Source organism: Podarcis filfolensis, assembly GCF_964270895.1.
Source record: "Podarcis filfolensis genome assembly, chromosome: 2".
NCBI classification, from domain to species: domain Eukaryota; kingdom Metazoa; phylum Chordata; class Lepidosauria; order Squamata; family Lacertidae; genus Podarcis; species Podarcis filfolensis.
The window spans coordinates 1,720,705-1,748,683 of record NC_139605.1 but is presented as its reverse complement, the minus strand read 5'-3'; the positions used below and the strand labels follow the sequence as shown (position 1 = coordinate 1,748,683).

The window sequence follows — 27,979 nt, the reverse complement described above, 5'->3', positions numbered from 1 at the left end:
AGGTTATGACAAAATGGGCAATGGATTTGGGATACAATATAGAATATGAAAAGTGGTCGAAATTATGGAGTTATGGAATGAAATTCACGGCATTCATCACGCTTAGAGAAAATTTAGAAAAAAAGATGTATAGGTGGTACATCACACCAGCAAAATTAGGAAAAATGTACAAAACAGGAAATAAGGCCTGCTGGAAGTGTAAAATTAAAGAAGGCAATTTCTACCATATGTGGTGGACTTGCGAGGAAATGAAGAAATTTTGGGACCTGATTTATAACGAGTTAAAAAAAATATTTAAATACACTTTCCCTAAAAGACCAGAGGCCTTCCTATTAGGAATAATTGGGGATGAAATTAAAAAAGAAGAGAAAACACTATTCCAATATTCGACAGTAGCGGCTAGAATATTAATTGCACAAAATTGGAAAAGTTCAAATACCCCAACGGTCAGAGATTGGCAAACAAAATTATTTGAATATGTTGAATTAGCAAAAATGACGCAAAAAATTAGAAACCAAAGAAATACAAAGTTTATTAGCGATTGGAATAAATTTATGGTATATATTGAAGGAAACTATAGAAACTTAAAAACTACAGCAGGTCTGATATAAATCTTATGATGCGCAAACCATTAACAACTCTTAGCTGCAGAAAAAAGAAAGAATTTTTATCAAGAAGCCCAAAATCGGGAGGGAAGGAGGTCAATACGTGTGTAGAGGAAAGATCTAAATATCTAAAGATATAAAGATTCAAGGAGTAAGACAAGGAACTGTAACGGAAATTGATGCTATTTTTGTGTTATGTATGGATATTTTTTCTTTTTTTTCCTTTCTTTTTTCTGTAACTGTTGTTTTGTTTTTTCTTTTGGTTATTTAAGTGAAATTCAATAAAAAGAAATAAAAAAAACAAAAGCTTTTGCATATTCAATGAAGCAGAATTAGATGTCTTTCTGGAACTCTCTAGCTTTCTCCATAATCCAGCGCATGTTTGCAATTTGGTTTCTGGTTCCTCTGCCTCTTCTAAATCCAGCTTGCACTTCTGGGAGTTCTCGGTCCACATACTGCTTAAGCCTGCATTGTAGAATTTTAAGCATAACCTTGCTCGCATGTGAAATGAGTGCAATTGTGCGGTAGTTGGAGCATTCTTTGGGATTGGGATGTAGACTGATCTTCTCCGATCCTCTGGCCACTGCTGAGTTTTCCAAACTTGCTGGCATATTTTGTGTAGCACCTTAACAGCATCATCTTTTAAAATTTTAAATAGTTCAGCTGGAATAGCATCACTTCCACTGGCCTTGTTATTTGCAGTGCTTTCTAAGGCCCATTTGACTTCACTCTACAGGATGTCTGGCTCAGGGTCTCCAGGATGTCTGGCTCAAGTGGTGGAATTAGGCATAGCTAAAAATTACTTATCCATGCAAATTGAGAAGGGCAAAAATGGATCTTTCTTGGTTCATCAAACTGCAAAAATTGATGATCTTGTTGAAATGCTATGTGTAGAAAATGCAAATGGGAAGGAAACACGTATGGTGTGTGGTTTCACCTTTACAGGTGAAGATAAGTCATTTCCTAACAAAACTTTGTATTGTTCAGCTATAGGCAAGCTAAATTTCATTCAAAGAATCTCAAGACCAGATATAACTTATGATTTTCACTTTCTGGCAAAATTTGTGGAAAAGCCCACAACGGAATGTTTCTCTGCTCTTAAGAGAGTGGTAATGTACCTTAAACATACCAAACATTATAGGTTGCAGTTTACAAGTATTGACAAAGGTTTTGAAATTTTCTGCGATGCATCTCATGCAGTGGCACAAAATAATTGCAGGGGTGTGTCTGGTATGGTGTTTTGTTATAATGGTTGTCCATTTGAATGGAGGTCCCAGACACAAACCATTATTTGTCTCTCCACAACAGAGAATGAATTATGTGCATGCGTTCAAGCCACTCGTGATATAGAATGGTATCTGCAAGTATTTGCTGACCTACAGATGCAAGTAACACTACCAGTAAAAGTTTACCTTGATTCCCAGAGTGGACTCGCTATCCTGTTTTCAGAGACCAATACGCAGCACACTAGAGTCTTAAGGTTACGTTTACAGTTTGTAAAGAAACTAATTGCTGATGAAATGATTGTATTTCAGTATGTTCCAGGTGACAATCAAATTGCAGACATTTTTACTAAAGCTCTTCCAAAGGTTACACATGAAAGACATGTACAAAATATGCTTTATGTTTTTGTTCCACAATAATGAACCGCAGGAGAAATGTTGAATGGTCACTTTAAAATGTGAAGGTTCATTATTGTTTCACAAGTTGTGTATGTCTTTAAGGGCCAGGGCCAGGGCAAATAACGAGACCCAGTCTTACAGCTGTGAAACATAGCAGGTGCTGCTGAGATGTGTTAATCAAGCTGTGTCAGCATTTGGGCATAGTATATAATGAGCAGCAACTAGCTCCCTCATTACCCTGGGGGATGGGTTGGTGGTTGGGTCTGGTTTGTTGTTGATGTATTTAGTGTACAAGGAGTTTTTGTTTTTGTTATTAAAACCTTGTTTAAGTTATTTTTGAGTCCCTTTTTAATGCATGGTCTCCCCAGCAAGCTCTCTGCAGCGCTACTAAACAACAAATAGCAAAGAGTTTTCACTTCAACTGAAGCTCCTTCCACACTCTATACATTCAAATGGTTTTTCCCATGTGTGTTCGTTGCTGTCGTTTACAGTGTCCACTTTGACTGAAGCTCTTTCCACACTCTATACATTCAAATGGTTGTTCCCCTGTGTGAGTTCGTTGATGTTCTCTTAAGTGTTCCCTTTGACTGAAGGTTTTCCCACACTGCATACAATTAAATGGTTTCTCCCCTGTGTGAGTTCGCTGATGTTTTCTAAGGGTTTCACTTTGACTGAAGCTCTTTCCACACTCTATACATTTAAATGGTTTTTCCCCTGTGTGAGTTCGTTGATGTTGTCTATAGTGTCCACTTCTACTGAAGCTCTTTCCACACTCTATACATTTGAATGGTTTTTCCCCTGTGTGAGTTCGCTGATGTTCTCTATAGTGTCCACTTTTATTGAAACTTTTCCCACACTCTATACATTTAAATGGTTTCTCCCCTGTATGAGTTCGATGATGTTGTTGAAGTTTCTCACTTTGACTGAAGCTCTTTCCACACTCTATACATTTAAATGCTTTCTCCACTGTGTGAGTTCGTTGATGTAGTCTATAGTGTCCACTTTGACTGAAGCTCTTTCCACACTCTATACATTTAAATGGTTTTTCCCCTGTGTGAATTCGTTGATGTAGTCTATAGTGTCCACTTTGACTGAAGCTCTTTCCACACTCTATACATTTAAATGGTTTCTCCCCTGTGTGAGTTAGATGATGTCGTCGAAGTTTCCCACTATTAGAGAAGCTCTTTCCACACTCTATACATTTAAATGGTTTCTCCCCTGTGTGAGTTCGATGATGTAGTCGAAGTTTCCAACTATCACTGAAGCTCTTTCCACACTCCATGCATCTGAATGGTTTCTCACCTGTGTGAGTTCGCTGATGTATTCTAAGGTTTCCCCTTTGACTGAAGCTCTTTCCACACTCTATACATTCAAATGGTTTCTCCCCTGTGTGAGTTAGATGATGTCGTCGAAGTTTCCCACTATTAGAGAAGCTCTTTCCACACTCTATACATTTAAATGGTTTCTCCCCTGTGTGAGTTTGATGATGTAGTCGAAGTTTCCCACTATCACTGAAGCTCTTTCCACACTCCATGCATCTGAATGGTTTCTCCCCTGTGTGAGTTTGATGATGTATTCCAAGGGTTTGACTTCGACTGAAGCTCTTTCCACACTCTATACATTCAAATGGTTTCTTCGTTATTCCTTTTGAATTTACAGATGGCCCCCCCAGAACTCTTGCCTGTCTTCTCCATCATCTGCTTCAGAGTGCAGGGAGACAAAATCCTGTTGGTGTTTCAAGGGAGAGAACAAAGGAATATTACACACATCAAGTTCAATTGGCAGTCATCCCAATTAGTATTTATAATTATGATGTGCCACCAGATCTCGTGCCCGTTTTCTCACACAGGACTATCCTAGTGTAAATTCTCTGCCCAGGCCTCTCTCACTGTCCTTTCTCCATTTGCATCACTCCTGGACGTACCTCCTCTATTTCAAGGCGGAATCTGTGTCACACTGAAGAAGCTCGATATTAAACATCAATATATAACTGCACTTAATGGAAACTTCAGCCTTCCATATTTAGCACTGATTCATTCATAGGATGAAGCTGTTAGTTTTATTGCTGGAAACACAAATTTATTTCTGATCTATCAAATACATTAATAGTATTATGTCATGGGGTGTTGGGGCTGGGGTAGTACCTCTCGTGGGAGACATATAGGGCTCCTTCTGGGGCGATTGGTCCACCATTAATCCCCAACCTGTACTCTCACCTGTGGGTCCTAGAAGCTGTCAGCATGCAACAGCAGACACAACCCAGGAAAAGCTTCGACAGGCCAACTAAACCAGTTGAGGATAATTGATGGGTCTCAATCCCTTGGTGAGTCGGGGACTTTCACTGCATGCGATGACAGGCTCTGGCACATTGAGCAGACGAGACCAATAGTGACTCCAACAGTCAAGCAGGTGGTTTATGCAAGTGGCGTAGAGGGAACTGAGGGGCTCATCAACCTGGGAAGGGAGGTCAAGAAGCAGAAGAAAAACTCTGATCCTAAACCTCTGCTGCCTTGCATGAATATCTTCAGGAAAAGAAGAAGCTAAGCAGTAAACCCTACACGTATCGGGAGTGGAGTCATTAAGATGATTGTGTTGCAGTGTTGTGGGTATCAAGGAGTTAACACTATGCTAAGTGGAAATGCTGACTCAGTTTCATGTGGTTGAGTCAGCATCCCAAGAGATGGTACGCTGCCTAATTGGTCTATAGCCAGCTAGTATACAGAGGTATGCTTGACTATGCACTTGGGCAAAAAAAATGAGAGGCACAAATACAAGATGGGTGACACCTGGCTTGAGAGCAGTACATGTGAAAAGGATCTAGGAGTCTTGGTTGACCACAAACTTGACATGAGCCAACAGTGTGAAGTGGCAGCTAAAAAAGCCAATGCAATTCTGGGCTGCATCAATAGGAGTATAGCATCTAGATCAAGGGAAGTAATAGTGCCACTGTATTTTGCTCTGGTCAGACCTCACCTGGAGTACTGTGTCCAGTTCTGGGCGCCACAGTTCAAGAAGGACACTGACAAACTGGAACGTGTCCAGAGGAGGGCAACCAACATGGTCAAAGGCCTGGAAACGATGCCTTATGAGGAACGGCTAAGGGAGCTGGGCATGTTTAGCCTGGAGAAGAGGAGGTTAAGGGGTGATATGATAGCCATGTTCAAATATATAAAAGGATGTCACATAGAGGAGGGAGAAAGGTTGTTTTCTGCTGCTCCAGAGAAGCGGACACGGAGCAATGGATCCAAACTACAAGAAAGAAGATTCCACCTAAACATTAGGAAGAACTTCCTGACAGTAAGAGCTGTTTGACAGTGGAATTTGCTGCCAAGGAGTGTGGTGGAGTCTCCTCCTTTGGAGGTCTTTAAGCAGAGGCTTGACAACCATATGTCAGGAGTGCTCTGATGGTGTTTCCTGCTTGGCAGGGGGTTGGACTCGATGGCCCTTGTGGTCTCTTCCAACTCTATGATTCTATGATTCTCCACACTGGCTTCTCCCCTGTATGTAGGAAGGCTGATTTGTGGTACTTTATGATGCTGCAGGGCTGCAGCTGGAATAAAGCCCTCCTTGCAACACAGCTGGACTCCTGAGTGCTTTATATGGAGCTTCTATCGGTCCAAATACATTGCAACATGTTGGGTGGAGTCCTTGTACGCCTCCTTCTGGTAACTCCTGGGGCCAAGCTGGGGCCAAAAATATTGCTCTGCTTCCCTTTGGACCATATCAAGAAGGTTGAGGAGGTAGGGCTGCCATAGGTCTGTTCCCCCCGGGAATCGAGGAGGATTTTCACAAGATCGGCAAAAGGTCCACCCAGACGTCTGGCAAGGCTGCCGTTTCTTGTGAGGAGAACCAGAACTTACAGGGTTCTATGGTGATGTGGGGCACCTCTGGCACTCCAGATGTGGTTGGACTCAAAGCACCATCAGCCCAAGCAAGGGTGGCCAACGACCAGGGATGATGGGAGTTCTACTGGAACAACACCTGGAGGGACACACTTTCTCCATCTTCCTCCTCCTCTGAAAACGCTAAATTTCTGTATTGTTTCCTCCTTCCTCCGTGATGTGTAACATCTTCTGATACATTCCAAGCAACTACACACATTCCCTAATCCTGCACCATTTACTTCCTGAGGCTGCTGCCTTGTGTCCACCTTCTCAGAACCACCCACCATTTCAGTAGCAGTCCTTCAGTTCCCAGCTATTAGTCCCCCTCCCCCCCCCACGGAGGAATTATTCATCTGAATCCCAGGGGCTGGGAGTCCTGAGTGGGGAGACAGCTGTTGGCCCTGCTGGGGGGTTTCTCCTTGGCTGGTCCTTGTGAGAAGAGGATGATGGACGAGGTGGGCCCTGATCCTAATCCAGCAGGACTTTTCTCATGTTCCCACAAACTGAAACGAGACCTACAAAGATACAGGTAAAAGGAAGGACTTACCTCTGAAAGTCTCTGTATTTTTCTGTTTCAAGGAAGGAGTTGAGCTCAGACTTGCAGATCAGATTCTCTCCTGTGTGGAATGAGTAAAATGGAAGTGCTATTTACGTCACTGGAAAAGTATTCAAAAATATTCATGTGTTGAAGAAAGTCTAACAAAGTAGCTGATGTCCCATTAAGGGCTAATAAAAGGCATTTGTGGGCTGCAGGCTGAGGGTGTGGACTGTGGAGCAGGAATACTCGCAATCTCCATTATCCTGAGAGTCTCTTTGTAGATTTTGGAATTCCTACCGCAATATCGGTTCATGAAAAGTTACGGATGGAGAAACTTACACGGTTGCTGTAAACTATCACCTCACACACAAACTCTCACTCACATACAGTCTGTAAATTTGGCAAGTTCCCAACCCTTTCCTGTAATACTGGCAATTCCAGGCCTGCAGATGCACATCCGTGGGTGTAGAGCCTCCAGCCACAGGCATTGTCTATCATGGAAATGCCCCAGACTGGGACGGATTATGGATCTTTGTATGCTGATAGATTGTATCTCCGTTAGTAACTGACTCTGACATTGCCTACAAAAAATAAAAGTAATAGAAATGCTTTCAGGGTATACTTACCGATAAACCCTGAAAACCTTTTTGTAGCATCCTTCCCCCATATTCCTGGCTCCCTCAGCACCACCACCATCGATTAACCACGCAGAGGAAACACTTAAGAATGGGAGCCTGAGAGAGAGGAAAAAGACTCTGGCTACTTCCTGGGAGGGGCTTCCAGAAGCAAAGAGCTGCTTTCGAGAAGGCCTCCTCCTCACTCCTCCCTCTCAGGACCTTCCATCCTTTTCTCTCTTCTGCTCTCCAAGGTGGACCAACGGTTTGACTTGGTATAATGCAGCCCAAAGCCAGCCATGCAGTAGCTTTCGAGGATCAGAAGGGAAAGAGCGGCAGATTCCTGGGCAGGAGGGAGAAGCCAAGGCAGACCCACCACCGGAGATTCCTCCTCCAGCGCCCAAGGATGGAGACATCTCTCCAAAAGGAAGAGTCTCTCTCTCTCCCTCTCTGCTCGGCTGGCCTTCTACCCCCCAGGGATGCTGCCATTCCTCCCTCAGCCCCCCCAACTTCCTCTGCCCTCCTCCCTCCGTCCCACAGTCTCCCCTGCGCCCAGAAACCCCCTTGGCACCGCTCACCCCTCGCCCTCTGCGCCGACTCTCTCCCGGGCGCACCAACCTCTCCATCCGGAGGAGCCTCCGAAGATGGGCAGGGAGGCGGGAGAGGGGGGGGTCTCTAGCCAGGCCTGTTTCACTTCCTTTAACCCTTTCGTGGACTCCGTCTCTCCCTCAAGGCGCAGGAGTACTTCGAGGGATTCCTGCCAGGGGGGAACGGCAGAGGGCGTCATGTTTGGGTCCTGGGTTCAAATCCATCCCTGCTTGGGGATAGGAGGTCCTCGTGGAGATCCCCTTGGTGGGCATCACGTTTCAGTTCAGGCAAGAGTGCCCAGGGGGTGCAGGGCAATTCAGCGTCGCTTGAGCCCCCGGGGAAAAGAGACGCGTGTGGAGGGGAGGGCGCTGCAAAGGAGATGGCAGCTGGATTGCATGGATCGGGGCCCTTGAGCACCTCCTGGACCCCCAGGAAAAAGAAACATGGGTGGTGGGGGGGCTCCAAAGGAGATCCTGCCACGCAATCCCTGCAGGTGTTGGGCCCCCCCTTCGCAGCAGGATTGCGGGGATCGGAGCCCCTGCTTATGAGGCCCAGGAGAGGGGCTCTTTTGCGGGCAGGGGTGAAACTAGGCTGGATTTCTCCCGAGTCAAAGACCCGATTGGGGACATTTGCGTCCCCACAAAGACATCCTCAACGGCGCCCTGCTGGAGGCGTCACCTGGTGCGAAAAACCAACCACCCCCGGCTAGCCCACCCCCATAACTACGGCTCTGTTTGCAGGAGGGGTCTCTGTCTTTTCCTCTTTACCTTCCCCCTAAACCGCCCCCTTTCCCCACGCAGCCTCTTCCCCTCTTTACCTCTTTCTCCTCTCTGGACCTCCGCCTCCCTTCCTCGCTGTTCCGGTTTCCTTCCCCGCAAAATAAAGCGGAGTAGGGGGGTGAGGGGAATTAGTCAACCCACACCCCTCCTCCCCTTCGGAAAACCTCCCACTTTTCACTTTGGGCCCCCTGGAAACTTCCGACCGATAGACACTTCGGGTTCCTTGTCGAAGGCGCGCGCCTCTAGAGCTACGTTCGCAGAGCAGCCCCTGCCTGTGTTGGGATGGAAACAGGAAGAGATGGCGCTGCCTTTGGCCTCCTGCTCTTGGGGCTCCGTCGGGAAATGGCCCCCTCCTCCCCCCAAGTCGCCTCTCTCCCCACAGCGGAGAGTGGAAATGGGGGCGGGAGCGGGTGGCTTGCTGTTTGTGTATGAGCTGATGGGTTTATGTTTCCCTCCACAGCAGGGTGGCAGCTGCACACTTATTTTTCCTTATTTACTTTTGTTATTGTATCATTTTAATAGAGTTAAGTTGAGGGTCTTACGGAGACTCTTCCTGGCTCCTCAAAAAGGCCAGAAGAAGAAGAAAGGCATAATCCATGTCTGCTTAAGACTGGGCTAGGTAATAAGGAGGCGGTAATAAGACGCAGGGGCCATACTGATTTATTACAATTATTTGTATAGTTTAAATAATATATGTATATACGTATGTGTGACTATTATTATTTATTTACACGATGAAACATCAACATAAAAACCTTCCCCAAACTGGGTTGTCTTCATAAATATATATTATTATATATAATATATATATATGTTTTCCAATGATTGTTTTTCCTATCTCTTTAGCAGTTGTCTTCCAAAAACAGATGGAAACCCAGGTTTGTGAAACCCTTGTGTACACAGTGGTCTGCTTGCAGGAAGACTCCCCAGAAGCACGATTGAAGAATTAGTTCAATATTATTATTATTATTATTATTATTATTATTATTAACCCCAGCCATTCTGGATGGCTTCCAACAGAATATTAAAAATACATGAAAACATCAATCATTAAAACCTTCCTTAAACAGAGCTGCCTTCAGATGTCTTCTAAACGTCAGATAGTTGTTTATTTCTTTGATATATGATGGGAGGGCTTTCCACAGAGCGGGCGCCACTACTGAGACGGCCCTCTGCCTGGCTCCCTTTAACTTCTCTTCTCGCAGTGAGAGAATCGCCAGAAGGCCCTCGGAGCTGGACCTCATTGTCCGGGCAAAACGATGGGGGTGGAGATGCTCCTTCAGGTCTACTGGGCTGAGGCCATTTAGGGTTTAAAGGTCAGCACCAACACTTTGAATTGTGCTCGAAAACATACTGGGAGCCAGTGTAGGTCTTTCAAGACTGGTGTTGTTATGTGGTCTTGGCCGCTCCCAGTCACCTGTCTAGCTGCCGCATTCTGGATTAGTTGTCGTTTCCAGGTCACCTTCAAAGGTAGCCCCACGGAGAGCGCATTGCAGTAGTCCAAGCGGGAGATAACCAGAGCATGCACCACTCTGGTGAGACAGTCTGCAGGCAGGTAGGGTCTTAGCCTGCATACCAGAGGCAGCTGGTAGACACTGCCCTGGACACAGAATTGACCTGTGCCTCCATTCACAGCTGTGAGTCCAAAATGACTCCCAGGCTGCACACCTAGTCCTTCAGGGGCACAGTAACCCCTTTCAGGACCAGGAATTCTCCAATCTTGCCTGCCCGTCCCCCAAAACAGTACATCTGTCTTCTCAGGATTCAACCTCAATCCGTTAGCCGCTATATATCCTGCAACTGCCTGCAGACACTCACACAGGACTTTCACCACCTTCACTGGTTCCGATTTGAAAGAGAGGTAGAACTGGGTATCATCCACATATTGATGAACACCCATCCCACCCCCTTGAAGATCTCTCCCAGCAGCATGTGGAAGAGGATGGAACCCTGTCACACCCCACAAGTGAGAGCCCAGGGGTCCAACACTCATCCCCCAACACCACCTTCTGGATACGACCCAGGAGAAAGGAGTGGACCCACTGCATAACACTGCCGCCAGCTCCCAGTTCCTCTACACGTTCCAGGAGGTTGTTGTGGTCAATGGTATTAAAGGCCTCTGAGAAATCCAGCAGAACTTTTTATTGAGGGTGAAAGAGGAGAGCGCAAAATATGGTCTGAAGCTCAACATCAAAAAAACGAAGATCATGGCCACTGGTCCCATCACCTCCTGGCAAATAGAAGGGGAAGAAATGGAGGCAGTGAGAGATTTTACTTTCTTGGGCTCCATAATCACTGCAGATGGTGACAGCAGCCACAAAATTAAAAGATGCCTGCTTCTTGGGAGAAAAGCAATGACAAACCTGGACAGAAAGGTAGCCGTGTTGGTCTGCCATACTCAAAACAAACAAACAAACAAACAAATTTCTTTCCAGTAGCACCTTAAAGACCAACTAAGTTAGTTCTTGGTATGAGCTTTCGTGTGCATGCACACTTCTTCAGATACTTCTTCAGTGTATCTGAAGAAGTGTGCATGCACACGAAAGCTCATACCAAGAACTAACTTAGTTGGTCTTTAAGGTGCTACTGGAAAGAAATTTGTTTGTTTGTTTGTTTTAAACCTGGACAGCATCTTAAAAAGTAAAGGCATCACCTTGCCAACAAAGGTCCGTATAGTAAAAGCTATGGTTTTCCCAGTAGTGATGTATGGAAGTGAGAGCTGGACCATAAAGAAGGCTGATTGCCCAAGAATTGATGCTTTTGAATTATGGTGCTGGAGGAGACTCTTGCGAGTCATATGGACTGCAAGAAGATCAAACCTATCCATTCTTAAGGAAATCAGCCCTGAGTGCTCACTGGAAGGACAGAATGTGAAACTGAGGCGCCAATATTATGGCCACCTCATGAGAAGAGAAGACTCCCTGGAAAAGACCCTGATGTTGGGAAAGATGGAGGGCACAAGGAGAAGGGGACAACAGAAGACGAGATGGTTGGATAGTGTTCTCGAAGCTACCAGCATGAGTTTGACAAAAGTGCGGGAGGCAGTGGAAGACAGAAGTGCCTGGCGTGCTTTGGTCCAGGGGGTCACGAAGAGTCGGACACGACTAAACGACTAAACAACAACAACATTCCTGGCCTCTCTCCTTCTGTCTCTGAGCTAAGATTGGTATCTGCTGCTTGCTCTCTGTTCTCTGAAACTATGCCACTCGGCTGCCCCTCCTCCCTCTCCCATTCCAGTGTCCTTATCTCCCTTTGCTTGCTTTAGATTCCCAGCCTCTGTCAGCTCCAGAACGAAGATGACACCTAACAATGCTTAATGTTAATGCTTAATGTTAATGCTAAAGTAAAGCCGGCCTTTCAGGGATCAAACTGTGAACTGAAATGTGAGTAAATTTTTTGTTACTTTTTAAGGAAAAACTCTTTTTGTCTTTTAAGAGGGATAAAAGGGGACACGAGGAATAATCCACCTGGGCAAGCCAGATTGGATGACTTAACTAAAGAGATTCAAATGAATCTGCAAACTATCTTCCTGCTATATTGAGGGGAAACTGCTCTGCTACATCACTCACCAGCGTGAGTGAAGGAAGAATATCAATTATTCAACATATCCATTCCTACTATCCTTAACATTCTCACAGTTGTCCCTTAGCATTCCAAGTTTGGGACCTGCCTGAACATGTTTCCACATAATCATCATCCATATGGTTTCTCCCCTGTGTCTGTTATTTGGGGGATAATTGGCTAGGAGCTTACAGTGAAGCATTTAACACACACCTGTCCCCCCGCCGGGCACATTGCTGCCAGAGGCTCAGGCGGTGCCCACTCTCTGCTCTGTGTGAGGAATAAAACACTGGCTCCTAAAGCTGAAAGCCCTAGGAGCCTTTCATATAAATTCTGAGCCCATTGGTGAAGTAGTAAACTTTATTTAAAGAACAGCATCTTTGCAAGCATGGGGGAGCTATTCAGGCACACCCAGGTCAGAACAACACAAGCATTTATCCTCCCCCCGGGGGCAAATGTCCCTCTTCTGTCCTCCAATTGGCTGGAGGGCGGCGCAGAGGTTACAGCCTATCAGACCGCCCAATTATACCCGATGCCCATCCCGTATTGCCCTTATTTGGTCCAAGCCCCACCCCCAGAATTTACCTATTGACAAAAGCAGCACACCCAGAGCTGTCCTAGTTTTGTGTGTTAACCACTATGGGTTCCAATTGCAAGCATAATCGAGTTTCATATCTTATAAAGCTAAAAAGGCAAACCACATTTAGACTACCACTTTGTTCCAGTCACGGGTGCAAGCAGGCTTCATATCTGGGTCCCAGCTACAAGCTATATGATGCCACCAGAGATAATGTTTTATTTCAACACTTCACCCTTGACGTAGCCAAAAATGAGGAAGTGCAGTAACACATTTAATTCGTACAATATAAACTATATACAAGGGTTTCAAGACTACCATCTGCATGTAGGAAGATGCTTTCAGATTTCTGTGTCTTAATTGTTCCTTTATTGCAATTATAACAATGGTACTGATGCGACTCTTCGTATATTAAACAACTGTACATCCAAAGCAACACAAAAAGTCTCACACTCCACTTTTCACAACTCTCACATACCAAATTCAAACATGAACATTTCCTCTTTTTTTAAAATAATATTTATTAAAGTTTTAAACAATACAATAGAGAAAAGAGACAACAACAACAACAGAAAAACAGAAAAAATAAAAACAATTAGACAAAAAATACACACACACACACAAAATACAACGAACCTTCCGTAACTTAACTTTCATTTACTTGTTTCTTTGACCTCCTCACACCTCCCTTTTTTGTATTCTACTTCAATTAGCTATTTCAGCAAATCCTTTCCATCTTTCCCATATTTTTTTTTCATTAATTTATCTTAACATAATATAACTTTACCTTTCCTTCTTTCCTTCAACAATCTATTTTTACTTAACTCCTTTATAATATTCTGCTAAAGTCACATAACTTCATTCAAGCCTCCTTCTAACATTCCTTAATTTTACTATATTTCTGTAAATAAACTTTAAATTTCTTCCAATCTTCTTCCACCAACTCTTCTCCCTGGTCTCAGATTCTGCCAGTCATTTCCGCCATTTCCATGAGGTCCATCACCTTCATCTGCCATTCTTCCCGAGTGGGTAGATCTTGTGTCTTCCAATACTTTGCGATGAGTATTCTTGCTGCTGTTGTGGCATACATAAAGAAAGTTCTGTCCTTCTTTGGCACCAATTAGCCGACCATGCCCAGGAGGAAGGCCTCTGGTTTCTTCAGAAAAGTATATTTAAATACCTTTTTTATTTCATTATAGATCATTTCCCAGAAGGTCTTGATCCTTGGGCATGTCCACCAAAGGTGAAAGAATGTACCTTCAGTCTCTTTACATTTCCAACATTTATTATCAGGCAAGTGGTAAATTTTTGCAAGCTTGACTGGTGTCATGTACCACCTATAGATCATTTTCATTATATTCTCTCTTAAGGCATTACATGCCGTGAATTTGATACCTGTGGTACATAACTGTTCCCAGTCAGCCATCATAATATTATGTCCAACATCCTGTGCCCGTTTAATCATAGCTGATTTCACCGTCTCATCCTGGGTGTTCCATTTCAACAGCAAGTTATACATTCTTGACAAATTCTTACTTTTGGGGTCTAACAGCTGTGTTTCCAATTTTGATTTTTCCACCTGAAAACCAATTTTTTTATCCAGATTATATGCCTCCATTATTTGATAATAATGGAGCCAATCACACACTTTGTTTTTTAGTTTTTCAAAACTCTGTAGTTTCAATCTATCTCCCTCTTGTTCCAATATTTCCCAATATTTCGGCCATTTGGCCTCCATATTGAGTTTTTTCTGAGCCTTCGCTTCCATTGGAGACAGCCACCTTGGAGTTTTATTTTCAAGCAAATCCTTATATCTTGTCCAAACATTAAACAAAGCTTTCCTGACAATATGATTTTTAAATGCTTTATGTGCTTTGACCTTATCATACCACAAATATGCATGCCATCCAAATACATTATTGAAACCTTCTAAGTCCAGCACGTCAGTGTTTTCAAGAAGCAACCATTCTCCCAGTCAGCAAAAAGCAGCTGATTCATAATAAAGTTTAAAGTCTGGCAGGGCAAATCCACCTCTTTCTTTAGCATCTGTTAATATCTTAAATTTTATTTGAGGTTTCTTGCCCTGCCAGACAAATCTAGAAATATCTCTCTGCCACTTCTTGAAACAATCCATTTTATCAATAATTTGCAATGCTTGAAACAAAAACAGCATTCTAGGCAATACATTCATTTTTATGGCAGCAATTCGGCCCAGCATTGATAACTTCAATTTGACCATATTTCTAAATCCTTTTTCACTTCCGTCCAACATTTTTCATAGTTATCCTTAAATTCACATTTTTAGCTGTCATATTAACCCCTAACTATTTCACTTTCTTAACCAATGTTAATCCTGTCTCTTTCTGGAACCTCTCTCTCTCTCAATTCCTGTTAGGTTTTTCTCTAGCACCTTAGTTTTCATTTTGTTCAGCTTAAAACCTGCTACCTGGCCAAATTCTTGAATTACTTCCAGTACTCTTTTAGTACTAGACTCTGGCTCCTGTAATGTCAATACCAAATCATCAGCAAATGCTTTCAACTTGTACTGTTTAGCTCCGACTTGTATACCTTTAACCAATTGGTCCCTTCTAATCATATTTAAAAGGACCTCCAGGACCGATATGAAAAGCAATGGAGAGATTGGGCAACCTTGTCATGTTCCTTTCTCTATCTTAAATTCTTCTGTCACTACATTGTTCACAATTAACTTAGCCTTTTGTTCTGAATAAATTGCACCTATACCATTTTCAAACCCTTGACCAACCCCCATCCCTTGTAGATTTTTCTTCATGAAGCTCCAAGAAATGTTGTCAAAGGCTTTCTCCGCGTCCACAAATATAAGAACTGCTTTAGTGTTGATATTCACTTGTAATTTCTCTTAAAATATTAATTATGTGCCTTGTATTGTCAGACAAATGTCTGCCCGGGAGAAAGCCCGCTTGATCTTTATGAATTTCTTCTGCTAACACCTTTTTTAATCTTTTAGCCAAAATATCTGCAAAAATTTTATAATCCACATTGAGCAAAGATATGGGGCAGTAGTTCTTAAGCTGTGTCTTTTCAGATTCTATTTTCGGTATAAGTGTAATATAGGCTTCCTTCCACGACTCTGGTGCCCTTTTCCCTTCCAATATTTCATTACAGACTTCCTTTAAAGGTTGTACTAGCCATTCTTTCATGGATCTATAATATCTTGAAGTCAAACCATCCGGTCCTGGTGATTTACCTAATTGCATGTTCTGAATGGCCCCTTCTACCTCCTGATCCGTTATTTTGTAGTTCAACATTAACTTGTTTTCTTGAGAGATTTTTTGTAATCCATTTATTTTCAAAAAGCAGTCAATGTCTATTTCTTTCTGCGTCTCCTGTGTATATAGTTGTTTAAAATACCTCTGGAAGCACTTTCTTATCTCCACTGGATTCTGTATATTCTTTCCTTCCACTTCCAAGTTTGTAATAGTATTGAGTTTTTGTCTTTTTTTCATTTGACAAGCCAGCAGTTTCCCGCATTTATTTGCTGATTCAAACGTCTTTTGTCTCATCTGTTTAATTTTCCATTCTATTTCCTGATTCATCAATTTTGTATATTGTACTTGGTATAGCTTTATCTCTTTCAGGATCTCCTGCGACTTTGGTTTCACTCTCAATTTCTTTTCTCCTTCCTTTATTTTCTCCAGAATTTTATCTTTTTTCTCATTTTGGAGTCTCTTCATGATTGCATTCTGTTGTATCAAGAAACCTGTCATAACCGCTTTGCTTGCGTCCCAAATTACTCTTTTTTTCAACCGTAGTGTTCATATTTATCTCAAAATAGTCTCTCAAGATTTTTTGGGCCTTCTTGGTCACTTCTTCATTTCTAAACAAAGTGTCATTCATCCTCCATCTAAAGGAACCAATTGGTATTAGTTTCCTTTCCATCTTCACAGCATTATGGTCGGAACAAGTTTTAGGGCAAATTTCCACTTTTCTGATCTTTGGAGCCAGCCCTCTAGTTGCCCAGATTTGGTCAATTCTTGTCCATGTCATTTTAGCCTCAGAGAAGAAAGTTCCCTCTCTTCCCAGAGGGTTCTTCAATCTCCAAGTGTCAATTAAGTCCAAATTGTCAGTCATGTCAAATAAAGTTTTTGGTAATCTTCCATCCTTGGTGACTACCTGTCTCTGTGCCTTATTCATATTTGTAGAAACCACTCCATTCATGTCCCCCATCAAAATTATATTGTAATCCATATAGTCCAACAGAGTCTCATGCAGCTTCTTAAAGAATTCCGATTTTCCCTCATTTGGTGCATAAATGCCTACAATTAGAAATTTCTCTCCTTGTGATTGAATTTCAATTGCCACAAGACTTCCTTGATCGTCTTCAAATATAAATTTTGGTGATAGGCTCTCCTTTGCATAGATTACTACTCCTCTTTTTTTAACGTTGTCTGATGAAATAAATTCTTGTCCCAATCTTTTATTACTCAGAATTTTCCTATGTAGCCTAGTCACATGTGTTTCTTGTAGGCAAATCAAGTCCAATTGTTCCTTTTTCAATAAATGAAAGACTCTGCGTCTTTTCTCGGGATAGTTACAACCATTAATGTTCCAGCTTAATATTTGCAGTGCCATGATGTGGTTACTTTGATTTTCCTCCAAGTGCACCCTGTAGTTGCTCTTCTTCTGTTGGTTTCACTAAATTGTCCAGTCCATAGGATAGGTTTGCTACATCCAGTATTGGTGATCCTCTTTCCAGCGCTTTTTGTTTTAGTCCTCTATCAAGTGGTCTTCTGTCCGATACTCCTGGCTTTTGTCCCAGCTCCTTCTGTAAATCGTCTCCGTGCTTGTCCAAAAATTTAGCTTTATCTTCCACTGATTTTATCTTTATCTTCTTTCCTCTGAAATTGAAGGATAGGCCTTGGGGGAATTCCCACCTGAAGTTGATTTTGTTCTTTCTCAATAAGCCAGCCAGGTCACTGTAGTCCAACCTAAGATCCAAAAGATATTTCGGAATGTCCTTAAAGATCTCCACTCTTGACTGTAGTATTACCAGAGGGTTCTGATAGTGCCAGCCCAAAATTTTGTCTCTCTCTTCTTTAGATCGGAGGGTAATCAAACAGTCTCTTATTCTATTCTTCTCTTTCCTCCCTCCTCTTCCGAGTCTAAAGGCACTCACAATTTTAAAATCATCTTGATCCAATTGCAAGTCCCAAAAATCAGCAAATTCCTGTGTAAGAAAGTCTATCAAACTGTCCTTCTCCACCTCCACATGAACATTTCCAATCTCTCCACCAAAGACCAAAAACCATGTGACTCTCAGCCCACCATTATTCACCCCAGCTCTCCAGATGACACCCCCTCCCTAACATTACACTGCATCTTGTATTCTACTATTTTAAGATGTTACCCGCATTACTTTCCGTACTCCTTACATTTAAAGCGTTTCATCCATGTGAATTTGTAGATGAATTTTATAGTGCCCACTTCGACTGAAGCTCTTTCCACACTCTGTACATTTAAATGGTTTCTCCCCGTGTGAGTTTGATGATGTGTTCTAAGGTTTTCACTTCAACTGAAGCTCTTTCCACACTCTATGCAGTCAAATGGTTTTTCCCGTGTGTTCGTTGATGTCGTTTACAGTGTCCACTATGACTGAAGCTCTTTCCACACTCTATACATTCAAATGGTTTTTCCCCTGTGTGAGTTCGTTGATGTTGTCTTAAGTTTCCCCTTTGACTGAAGCTCTTCCCACACTCTATACATTTAAATGGTTTCTCCCCTGTGTGAGTTCGCTGATGTTTTCTAAGGGTTTCACTTAGATTGAAGCTCTTTCCACACTCTATACATTTAAATGGTTTTTCCCCTGTGTGAGTTTGATGATGTAGTCGAAGTTTCCCACTATCAGCGAAGCTCTTTCCACACTCTATACATTCAAATGGTTTTTCCCCTGTATGAGTTCGCTGATGTACTTTATAGTGTCCCCTTTTATTGAAACTTTTACCACACTGCATACATTTAAACGGTTTCTCCCCTGTGTGAGTTTGATGATGTTGTTGAAGTTTCTCACTTTGACTGAAGCTCTTTCCACACGCTATACATTCAAATGGTTTCTCCATTGTGTGAGTTTGTTGATGTAGTCTATAGTGTCCACTTTGACTGAAGCTCTTTCCACACTCTATGCATTTAAATGGTTTTTCCCCTGTGTGAGTTTGTTGATGTACTCTATAGTGTCCACTTTGACTGAAGCTCTTTCCACACTCTATACATTCAAATGGTTTTTCCCCTGTATGAGTTCGCTGATGTATTTTATAGTGTCCACTTTTATTGAAACTTTTACCACACTGCATACATTTAAACGGTTTCTCCCCTGTGTGAGTTTGATGATGTTTTTGAAGTTTCTCACTTTGACTGAAGCTCTTTCCACACTCTATACACTTAAATGGTTTCTCCACTGTGTGAGTTTGTTGATGTAGTCTATAGTGTCCACTTTGACTGAAGCTCTTTCCACACTCTATCATTTAAATGGTTTTTCCCCTGTGTGAGTTCGTTGATGTAGTTTATAGTGTCCACTATCACTGAAGCTCTTTCCACACTCCATGCATCTGAATGGTTTCTCCGCTGTGTGAGTTAGATGATGCCGTCGAAGTTTCCAACTATTAGAGAAGCTCTTTCCACACTCTATACATCTGAATGGTTTCTCCCCTGTGTGAGTTCGCTGATGTATTCTAAGGTTTCCCCTTAGACTGAAGCTCTTTCCACACTCTATACATTCAAATGGTTTTTCCCCTGTGTGAGTTCGTTGATGTTGTCTTAAGTGTCCCCTTTGACTGAAGCTCTTTCCACACTCTATACATTCAAATGGTTTCTCCCCTGTGTGAGTTCGATGATGTCGTCGAAGTTTCCCACTATGAGAGAAGCTCTTTCCACACTCTATACATTCAAATGGTTTCTTCGTTATTCCTTTTGAATTTACAGATGGCCCCCCAGAATTATTGCCCGATTTCTCCATCGTCTGCTTCAGAGTGCAGGGAGACAAAATCCTGTTGTTGTTTCAAGGGAGAGAACAAAGGAATATGACACACATCAAGTTCAATTACCACTCATTCCAATTAATATTTATAATTATGATGTGCCACCTGACCTCGTTCCCATTTTCTGACACTGGACTATCCTAGTGTAAATTCTCTGCCCAGGCCTCTCTCACTGTCCTTTCTCCATTTGCATCACTCCTGGACGTACCTCCTCTATTTCAAGGCGGAATCTGTGTCACACTGAAGAAGCTCGATATTAAACATCAATATATAACTGCACTTAATGGAAACTTCAGCCTTGGATATTTAGCACTGATTCATTCATAGGATGAAGCTGTTAGTTTTATTGCTGGAGACACAAATTTATTTCTGAGACATCAAATACATTAATAGTATTATGTCATGGGGTGTTGGGGCTGGGGTAGTACCTCTCGTGGGAGACATATAGGGCTCTTTCTGGGGTGATTGGTCCACCATTAATCCCCAACCTGTACTCTCACCTGTGGGTCCTAGAAGCTGTCAGCATGCAACAGCAGACACAACCCAGGAAAAGCTTCGACAGGCCAACTAAACCAGTTGAGGATAATTGATGGGTCTCAATCCCTTGGTGAGGCGGGGACTTTCACTGCATGCAATGACAGGCTCTGGCACATTAAGCAGACGAGACCAATAGCGACTCCAACAGTCAAGCAGGTGATTTATGCAAGTGCCGTAGAGGGAACTGAGGGGCTCATCAACCTAGGAAGGGAGGCCAAGAAGCAGAAGAAAAACTCTGATCCTAAACCTCTGCAGCCTTGCATGAATATCTTCAGGAAAAGAAGAGGCTAAGCAGTAAACCCTACACGAATCGGGAGTGACGTCCTTAAGACAATTGTGTTGGAGTGTTGTGGGTATCAAGGAGTTAACACTATGATAAGTGGAAATGCTGACTCAGTTTCATGTGGTGAGTCAGCATCCCAAGAGATGGGGCGCTGCCTAATTGGTCTATAGCCGGCTAGTATACAGAGGTATGCTTGACTTCACACTGGATTCTCCCCCATATGTAGGAAGGCTGATTTATGTTACTTTATGATGCTGCAGGACTGCAGCTGGAATAAAGCCCTCCTTGCAACACAGCTGGACTCCTGAGTGCTTTATATGGAGCTTCTATCGGTCCAAATACATTGCAACATGTTGGGTGGAGTCCTTGTACGCCTCCTTCCGGTAACTCCTGGGGCCAAAAATATTGCTCTGCTTCCCTTTGGACCATATCAAGAAGGTTGAGGAGGTAGGGCTGCCATAGGTCTGTTCCCCCCCGGGAATCGAGGAGGATTTTCACAAGATCGGCAAAAGGTCCACCCAGACGTATGGCAAGGCTGCCGTTTCTTGTGAGGAGAACCAGAACTTACAGGGTTAAACAGTTCTGTGTGACGTCTCACATCCTGGGGCCTGGTTTTGTTCACATACGGGAATCTTTCTTTGCGTGTGAGTTACTTTCGCTTTTAGCTGTTGAGCCGGAGAGAATGTCCGCCCGATCTCCAGGGTGATTTATGATGTTTTTTCTGTACATAATAAAGCCTTCTTAGATTATGCAAGAGGCCTGTGTACAGACTGGGATTTATGACCCACACAAGGCAAAACCGCTGGTGCGATACTCTGCTTGGAGCCAGGAAGAGAGCGTGAGGCTCAAGTCAGCACAGGGAAGCGTGCCCGACTCCATTACATTCCGAAGATTTCTATGGTGGGAAACATCAGGAAAGCTCAAAAGCTGCTTCTTTTGGGGAGAATTTGTATTTTTAAAAAGCTCAACAACTCTGTCCGGATTTTTGCATTTTTAAACGGGGCCGCCCTGCTGGAGACGATGGCCTTGTCGTGTAGGCAGCCCAGGACCTCCACACACACTGCCCAGGCTTGTATTCTGCGGGGGTCACGTCTGCGCTTCTAACACCCCTGTTTGACTTCAACCTCATGGAGACTCTACATTGTGTCTCAAGGCAGATGGATGCCAACAAAAGGGGGTGGAAGGAAAGAATCTGACTTTAGAGAGAGGAGGTGCAGTCAGAGATGCTTCCGCCAGAAGAGAGCGTGAGGGGGAAAACCACCTTTAGATGACATTTAGGATCCCTGCCTCCATTTCTCAGCCTGAATTGTAATTCAGAATCTTGATTCTGAACTCAGTTCAGAACCTTCAGATCTATCCTCTGGTTGGCCGTCTTCTGGAATATAAACCAGACATGTTTGAGGGTATCATCCAGACCTTCATTTAGTGTGGGCACCTTGGATTTGGAGTCTAGGTATCAATCATAATCCCTGAAAACATGTCTCAGTAACCCTTGGTATCCACACCCACCTGGACCCCCAAGTGAGTCTGAGCTCCTAGAGGAACCCTCTATGGTGATGTGGGGCACCTCTGGCCCTCCAGATGTGGTTAGACTCAAAGTACCATCAGCCCAAGCAAGGATGGCCAATGGCCAGGGATGATGGGAGTTCTACTGGAACAACATCTGGAGGGACACACTTTCTCCATCTTCTAAAAAAGCTAAATATCTGTATTGTTTCCTCCTCCCTCCGTGATGTGTAACATCTTCCTGATACACTCCAACCAACTGCACACATTCCCTAATCCTGCACCATTTAAGTCCTGAGGCTGCTGCCTTGTGTCCACCTTCTCAGAACCACCCACCATTTCAGTAGCAGTCCTTCAGTTCCCAGCTATTAGTCCCCCCCCCCCCCCTACGGAGGAATTATTCATCTGAATCCCAGGGGCTGGGAGTCCTGAGTGGGGAGACAGCTGTTGGCCCTGCTGGGGGGTTTCTCCTTGGCTGGTCCTTGTGAGAAGAGGATGCTGGACGAGGTGAGCCCTGATCCTAATCCAGCAGGACTTTTCTCATGTTCCCACAAACTGAAACGAGACCTACAAAGATACAGGTAAAACGAAGGACTTACCTCTGAAAGTCTCTGTATTTTTCTGTTTCAAGGAAGGAGTTGAGCTCAGACTTGCAGATCAGATTCTCTCCTGTGCGGAATAAGTAAAACGGAAGTGCTATTTACGTCACTGGAAAAGTATTCAAAAATATTCATGTGTTGAAGAAAGTCTAACAAAGTAGCTGATGTCCCGTTAAGGGCTAATAAAAGTATTATGGTCTCAGCATGTGTGGGCCACAGGCTGAGGATGTGGACTGTGGAGCAGGAATACTCGCAATCTCCATTATCCTGAGAGTCTCTTTGTAGATTTTGGAATTCCTACCGCAATATCGGTTCATGAAAAGTTACGGATGGAGAAACTTACACGGTTGCTGTAAACTATCACCTCACACACAAACTCTCACTCACATACAGTCTGTAAATTTGGCAAGTTCCCAACCCTTTCCTGTAATACTGGCAATTCCAGGCCTGCAGATGCACATCCGTGGGTGTAGAGCCTCCAGCCACAGGCATTGTCTATCATGGAAATGCCCCAGACTGGGACGGATTATGGATCTTTGGATGCTGATAGATTGTATCTCCGTTTGTAACCCACTCTGACATTGCCTACAAAAAATAAAAGTAATAGAAATGCTTTCAGGGTATACTTACCGATAAACCCTGATATTCCTGGCTCCCTCAGCACCACCACCATCGATTAACCACGCAGAGGAAACACTTAAGAATGGGAGCCTGAGAGAGAGGAAAAAGACTCTGGCTACTTCCTGGGAGGGGCTTCCAGAAGCAAAGAGCTGCTTTCGAGAAGGCCTCCTCCTCACTCCTCCCTCTCAGGACCTTCCATCCTTTTCTCTCTTCTGCTCTCCAAGGTGGACCAACGGTTTGACTTGGTATAATGCAGCCCAAAGCCAGCCATGCAGTAGCTTTTGAGGATCAGTGGGGAGAGGATGGAGCTTCCATGGGGGGAAAGGGTGCGGGAATCAGTGGGAAAAACCCCACCATCAGGGACAACTCTCTCTCTCCGGTTGACTTGAAGGAGTGGCAGATTCCTGGGCAGACGGGAGAAGCCAAGGCAGACCCACCACCGGAGATTCCTCCTCCAGCGCCCAAGGATGGAGACATCTCTCCTTTCCTCCCTCTCTCCCTCTCTGCTCCGCTGGGCTTCTATCTCCCAGGGATGCTGCCATTCCTCCCTCAGCCCCCCAGTATCCTCTGCCCTCCTCCCTCCGTCCCACAGTCTCCCCTGCGCCCAGAAACCCCCTTGGCACCGCTCACCCCTCATTCATGGGATGAAGCTGTTAACTGTTATTTCTGGAGGCACAAATTTATTCCTAATCTATCTTAAATACATTGATAGTATTATGTCACTGGGTGCTGGGGCAGGGGTAGTACCTCTCGTGGGGGACATATAGGGCTCCTTCGGTCCCCACCCTGCACTCAGCTCTCTCTGGTGGGCCCTAGAAGCTGGCAGCATGCAACAGCGGACACAACCCAGGGAATAGTTTTGACTGGCTGGCTAAACCTGTTGAGGATAGTCAATCGGTCTCAAACCCTCAGGGAGCTAGGGCCTTCCTCTGTATGTGAAGACAGGTTCTGGTGGATTTAGCGGATGACACCAAGCGTGGATCCAACAGTCAAGAAATTGGTTCTGCACATTATTCCAGGTACACTCCAACCAACAGCACACATTCCCTAATCCTGAAACCATTTAAGCCCTGAGGCTACTGCCTTGTGAACCACCCACCATTTCAGTAGGAGTCCTTCGGTTGTCCCACCTTCTGGCCATGTTACCCCTCCACCTACAGAGGAATTATTCATCTGAATCCCAGGGGCTGGGAGTCCTGAGTGGGGAGACAGCTGTTGGCCCTGCTGGGGGGTTTCTCCTTGGCTGGTCCTTGTGAGAAGAGGATGCTGGACGAGGTGAGCCCTGATCCTAATCCAGCAGGACTTTTCTCATGTTCCCACAAACTGAAACGAGACCTACAAAGATACAGTCTCCCAGGCAAGAGGAAGGACATACGCCTCAATTGGTCCAGGAAAAAGATCTCTGTATTTTTCTGTTTCAAGCGAGGAGTTGATCTCAGACTTGCAGATCAGAGTCTCTCCTGTGCACAATGAGTAAAACGAAAGTGCCATTTATGTCACTGTAAAAGTATTTTGTTGAAGAAAGTTATAACAAAGTAGCTGGTGTCCCGTTAACGGCTAATAAAAGTATGATGGTCTCAACTTTTGTGGGCCACAGGCTGAGGATGTGGACTGTGGAGCAGGAATACTCGCAATCTCCATTATCCTGAGAGTCTCTTTGTAGATTTTGCGTAGTTATTTTGGAATTCCTACCGCAATATCCGCTCATGAAAAGTTACGGATGGAGTAAATTACACGGTTGCTGTAAACTATCACCCCACACACAAACTCTCACTCACATACAGTCTGTAATTTTGGCAAGCTCACACCCCTTTCCTGTAATACTGGCAATGCACAGCCCTGGGTGTAGAGCCTCCAGCCACAGGCATTGTCTATCATGGAAATGCCCCAGACTGGGGCGGATTATGGATCTTTGGATGCTGATAGACTGTATCTCCGTTTGTAACTGACTCTGACATTGCCTACAAAAAATAAAAGTAATAGAAATGCTTTCAGGGTATACTTACGGATAAACCCTGAAAACCTTTCTATAGCATCCTCACCTCATCTGTCTCCTGAGAAATCTCTATGTGTGACAAGAAGCTACAGTTAGAACTGGATATGGAACAACTGATTGGTTCAAAATTGGGAAAGGAGTACGACAATGCTGTATATTGTCTCCCTGCTTATTTAACTTGTATGCAGAATTCATCATGCGAAAGGCTGGGCTGGATGAATCCCTAGCCGGAATTAAGATTGCCCGAAGAAATATCAACCGCATCAGATATGCAGATGACACAACCTTGATGGCAGAAAGTGAGGAGGAATTAAAGAACGTTTGAATGAGGGTGAAAGAGGAGAGCGCAAAATATGGTTTGAAGCTCAACATCAAAAAAACGAAGATCATGGCCACTGGTCCCATCACCTCCTGGCAAAGAGAGTGGACACGACTAAACAACAATAACAACAATGCAGCCGAGGACCAGTGGGGAGAGGACTGAGCTTCCAGGGAGGAAAGGGTGGGGGAATCAGTAGACCCCCCCCCCTTATCAGGCAGAGTGGGCAGAAGGGAGAAGCCAAGGCAGACCCACCACCGGAGATTCCTCCTCCAGCGCCCAAGGATGGAGACATCTCTCCTTTCCTCCCTCTCTCCCTCTCTGCTCCGCTGGGCTTCTATCTCCCAGGGATGCTGCCATTCCTCCCTCAGCCCCCCAACTTCCTCTGCCCTCCTCCCTCCGTCCCACAGTCTCCCCTGCGCCCAGAAACTCCCTTGGCATCGCTCACCCCTCGCCCTCTGCGCCGAATCTCTCCCGGGCGCACCAACCTCTCCATCCGGAGGGACCTCCCAAGACGGATATGGGGGGGGGGGTCTCTATCCAGGCCTATTTCACTTCCTTTAACCCTTTCGTGGACTCCGTCTCTCCCTCAAGGCGCAGGAGTACTTCGAGGGATTTCTGCCAGGGGGGAACGGCAGAGGGCGTCATGTTTGGGCCCTGGGTTCAAATCCATCCCTGCTTGGGGGGGTCCTCGTGGAGACCCCCTTGGTGGGCATCACGTTTCAGTTCAGGCAAGAGAGCCCAGGGGGTGCGGGGCAGTTCAGCATCGCTTGAGCCCCCGGGGAAAAGAGACGCGTGTGGAGGGGAGGGCGCTGCAAAGGAGATGGCAGCTGGATTGCATGGATCGGGGCCCTTGAGCACCTCCTGGACCCCCAGGAAAAAGAAACATGGGTGGTGGGGGGGCTCCAAAGGAGATCCTGCCACGCAATCCCTGCAGGTGTTGGGCCCCCCCTTCGCAGCAGGATTGCGGGGATCGGAGCCCCTGCTTATGAGGCCCAGGAGAGGGGCTCTTTTGCGGGCAGGGGTGAAACTAGGCTGGATTTCCCCCGAGTCAAAGACCCGATTGGGGACATTTGCGTCCCCACAAAGACATCCTCAATGGCTCCCTGCTGGAGGCGTCACCTGGTGCAAAAACCAACCACCCCCGGCTAGCCCACCCCCATAACTATGGCTCTGTTTGCAGGAGGAGTCTCTGTCTTTTCCTCTCTACCTTCCCCCTAAATCGCCCCCTTTCCCACGCAGCCTCTTTACCTCTTTGTCCTCTCTGGACCTCCGCCTCCCTGGCTCGCTGTTCCGGTTTCCTTCCCCGCAATATAAAGCGGAGTAGGGGGGTGAGGGGAATTAGTCAACCCACACCCCTCCTCCCCTTCGGAAAACCTCCCACTTTTCCAGGGGTCCTTTGGGCCCCCTGGAAACTTCCGACCTATAGACACTTCGGGTTCCTTGTCGAAGGCGCGCGCCTCTAGAGCTACGTTCGCAGAGCAGCCCCTGCCTGTGTTGGGATGGAAACAGGAAGAGATGGCGCTGCCTTTGGCCTCCTGCTCTTGGGGCTCCGTCGGGAAATGGCCCCCTCCTCCCCCCAAGTCGCCTCTCTCCCCACAGCGGAGAGTGGAAATGGGGGTGGGAGCGGGTGGCTTGCTGTTTGTGTATGAGCTGATGGGTTTATGTTTCCCTCCACAGCAGGGTGGCAGCTGCACACTTATTTCCCCTTATTTGCTTTTGTGATTGTATCATTTTAATAGAGTTAAGTTGAGGGTCCTACGTAGACTCTTCCTGGCTCCTCAAAAAGGCCAGAAGAAGAAGAAAGGCATAATCCATGTCTGCTTAAGACTGGGCTAGGTAATAAGGAGGCAGTAATAAGACGCAGGGGCCGTGCTGATTTATTACAATTATTTGTATAGTTTAAATAATATACGTATATACGTATGTGTGACTATTATTATTTATTTACACGATGAAACATCAACATAAAAATCTTCCCTAAGCTGGGTTGCCTTCATAAATATATATCAATATTTATTTGTTTTCCAATTATTGTTTTTCCTATGTCTTTAGCAGTTGTCTTCCAAAAAGAGTGGAAACCCATGTTTGTGAAACCCTTGTGTACACAGTAGTCTGCTTGCAGGAAGACTCCCCTGAAGCATGACTGAAGAATTAGTTCAAAATTATTGTTATTATTATTATTTTATTAAACCAAGCCATTCAGGGTGGCTTCCAACAGAATATTAAAAATACATGAAAACATCAATCATTAAAACCTTCCTTAAACAGAGCTGCCTTCAGATGTCTTCTAAACATCAGATAGTTGTTTATTTCTTTGATATATGATGGGAGGGCTTT

General features: G+C 44.6%; 2 protein-coding genes across 6 annotated transcripts in view; both read right to left on the bottom strand.

Moving 5' to 3' along the window:
* Positions 1 to 19,265, bottom strand: part of LOC310757138 (uncharacterized protein) — a gene marked incomplete at its 5' end in the record, with an annotated part of 52,644 nt that extends 33,379 nt beyond the window's left edge. Inside the window, one exon of the mRNA XM_083602339.1 lies at positions 18,155 to 19,265. Within this exon, the coding sequence (XP_083458465.1) occupies positions 18,339 to 19,265 (927 nt within the window). The 3' untranslated portion in view covers positions 18,155 to 18,338. The remainder of the gene's footprint in view (positions 1 to 18,154) is intronic.
* LOC310757063 (uncharacterized protein) lies at positions 508 to 27,245 on the bottom strand. Of its 5 annotated transcripts, XM_083602194.1 has the most exons (6): positions 26,850 to 27,245; positions 7,842 to 8,612; positions 7,033 to 7,218; positions 6,659 to 6,728; positions 4,444 to 4,681; positions 508 to 3,952 (listed from the first exon to the last, which is right to left on the bottom strand). In XM_083602194.1, exon 6 carries the CDS (start codon positions 3,759 to 3,761, stop codon positions 2,676 to 2,678), a length of 1,086 nt encoding a protein of 361 aa, XP_083458320.1. In that variant the 5' UTR covers positions 3,762 to 3,952; positions 4,444 to 4,681; positions 6,659 to 6,728; positions 7,033 to 7,218; positions 7,842 to 8,612; positions 26,850 to 27,245; the 3' UTR covers positions 508 to 2,675. The 5 variants fall into 5 exon arrangements, with proteins under 5 accessions (XP_083458320.1, XP_083458321.1, XP_083458318.1 ...); XM_083602195.1 differs by lacking the exons at positions 4,444 to 4,681; positions 6,659 to 6,728; positions 7,033 to 7,218; positions 7,842 to 8,612 and adding exons at positions 24,700 to 24,784; positions 25,331 to 25,389 and having other exon boundaries at positions 26,891 to 27,245; XM_083602192.1 differs by lacking the exons at positions 4,444 to 4,681; positions 7,033 to 7,218; positions 7,842 to 8,612 and adding an exon at positions 22,704 to 22,773 and having other exon boundaries at positions 26,891 to 27,245.
* Between the last annotated feature and the right edge of the window lie 734 nt (positions 27,246 to 27,979).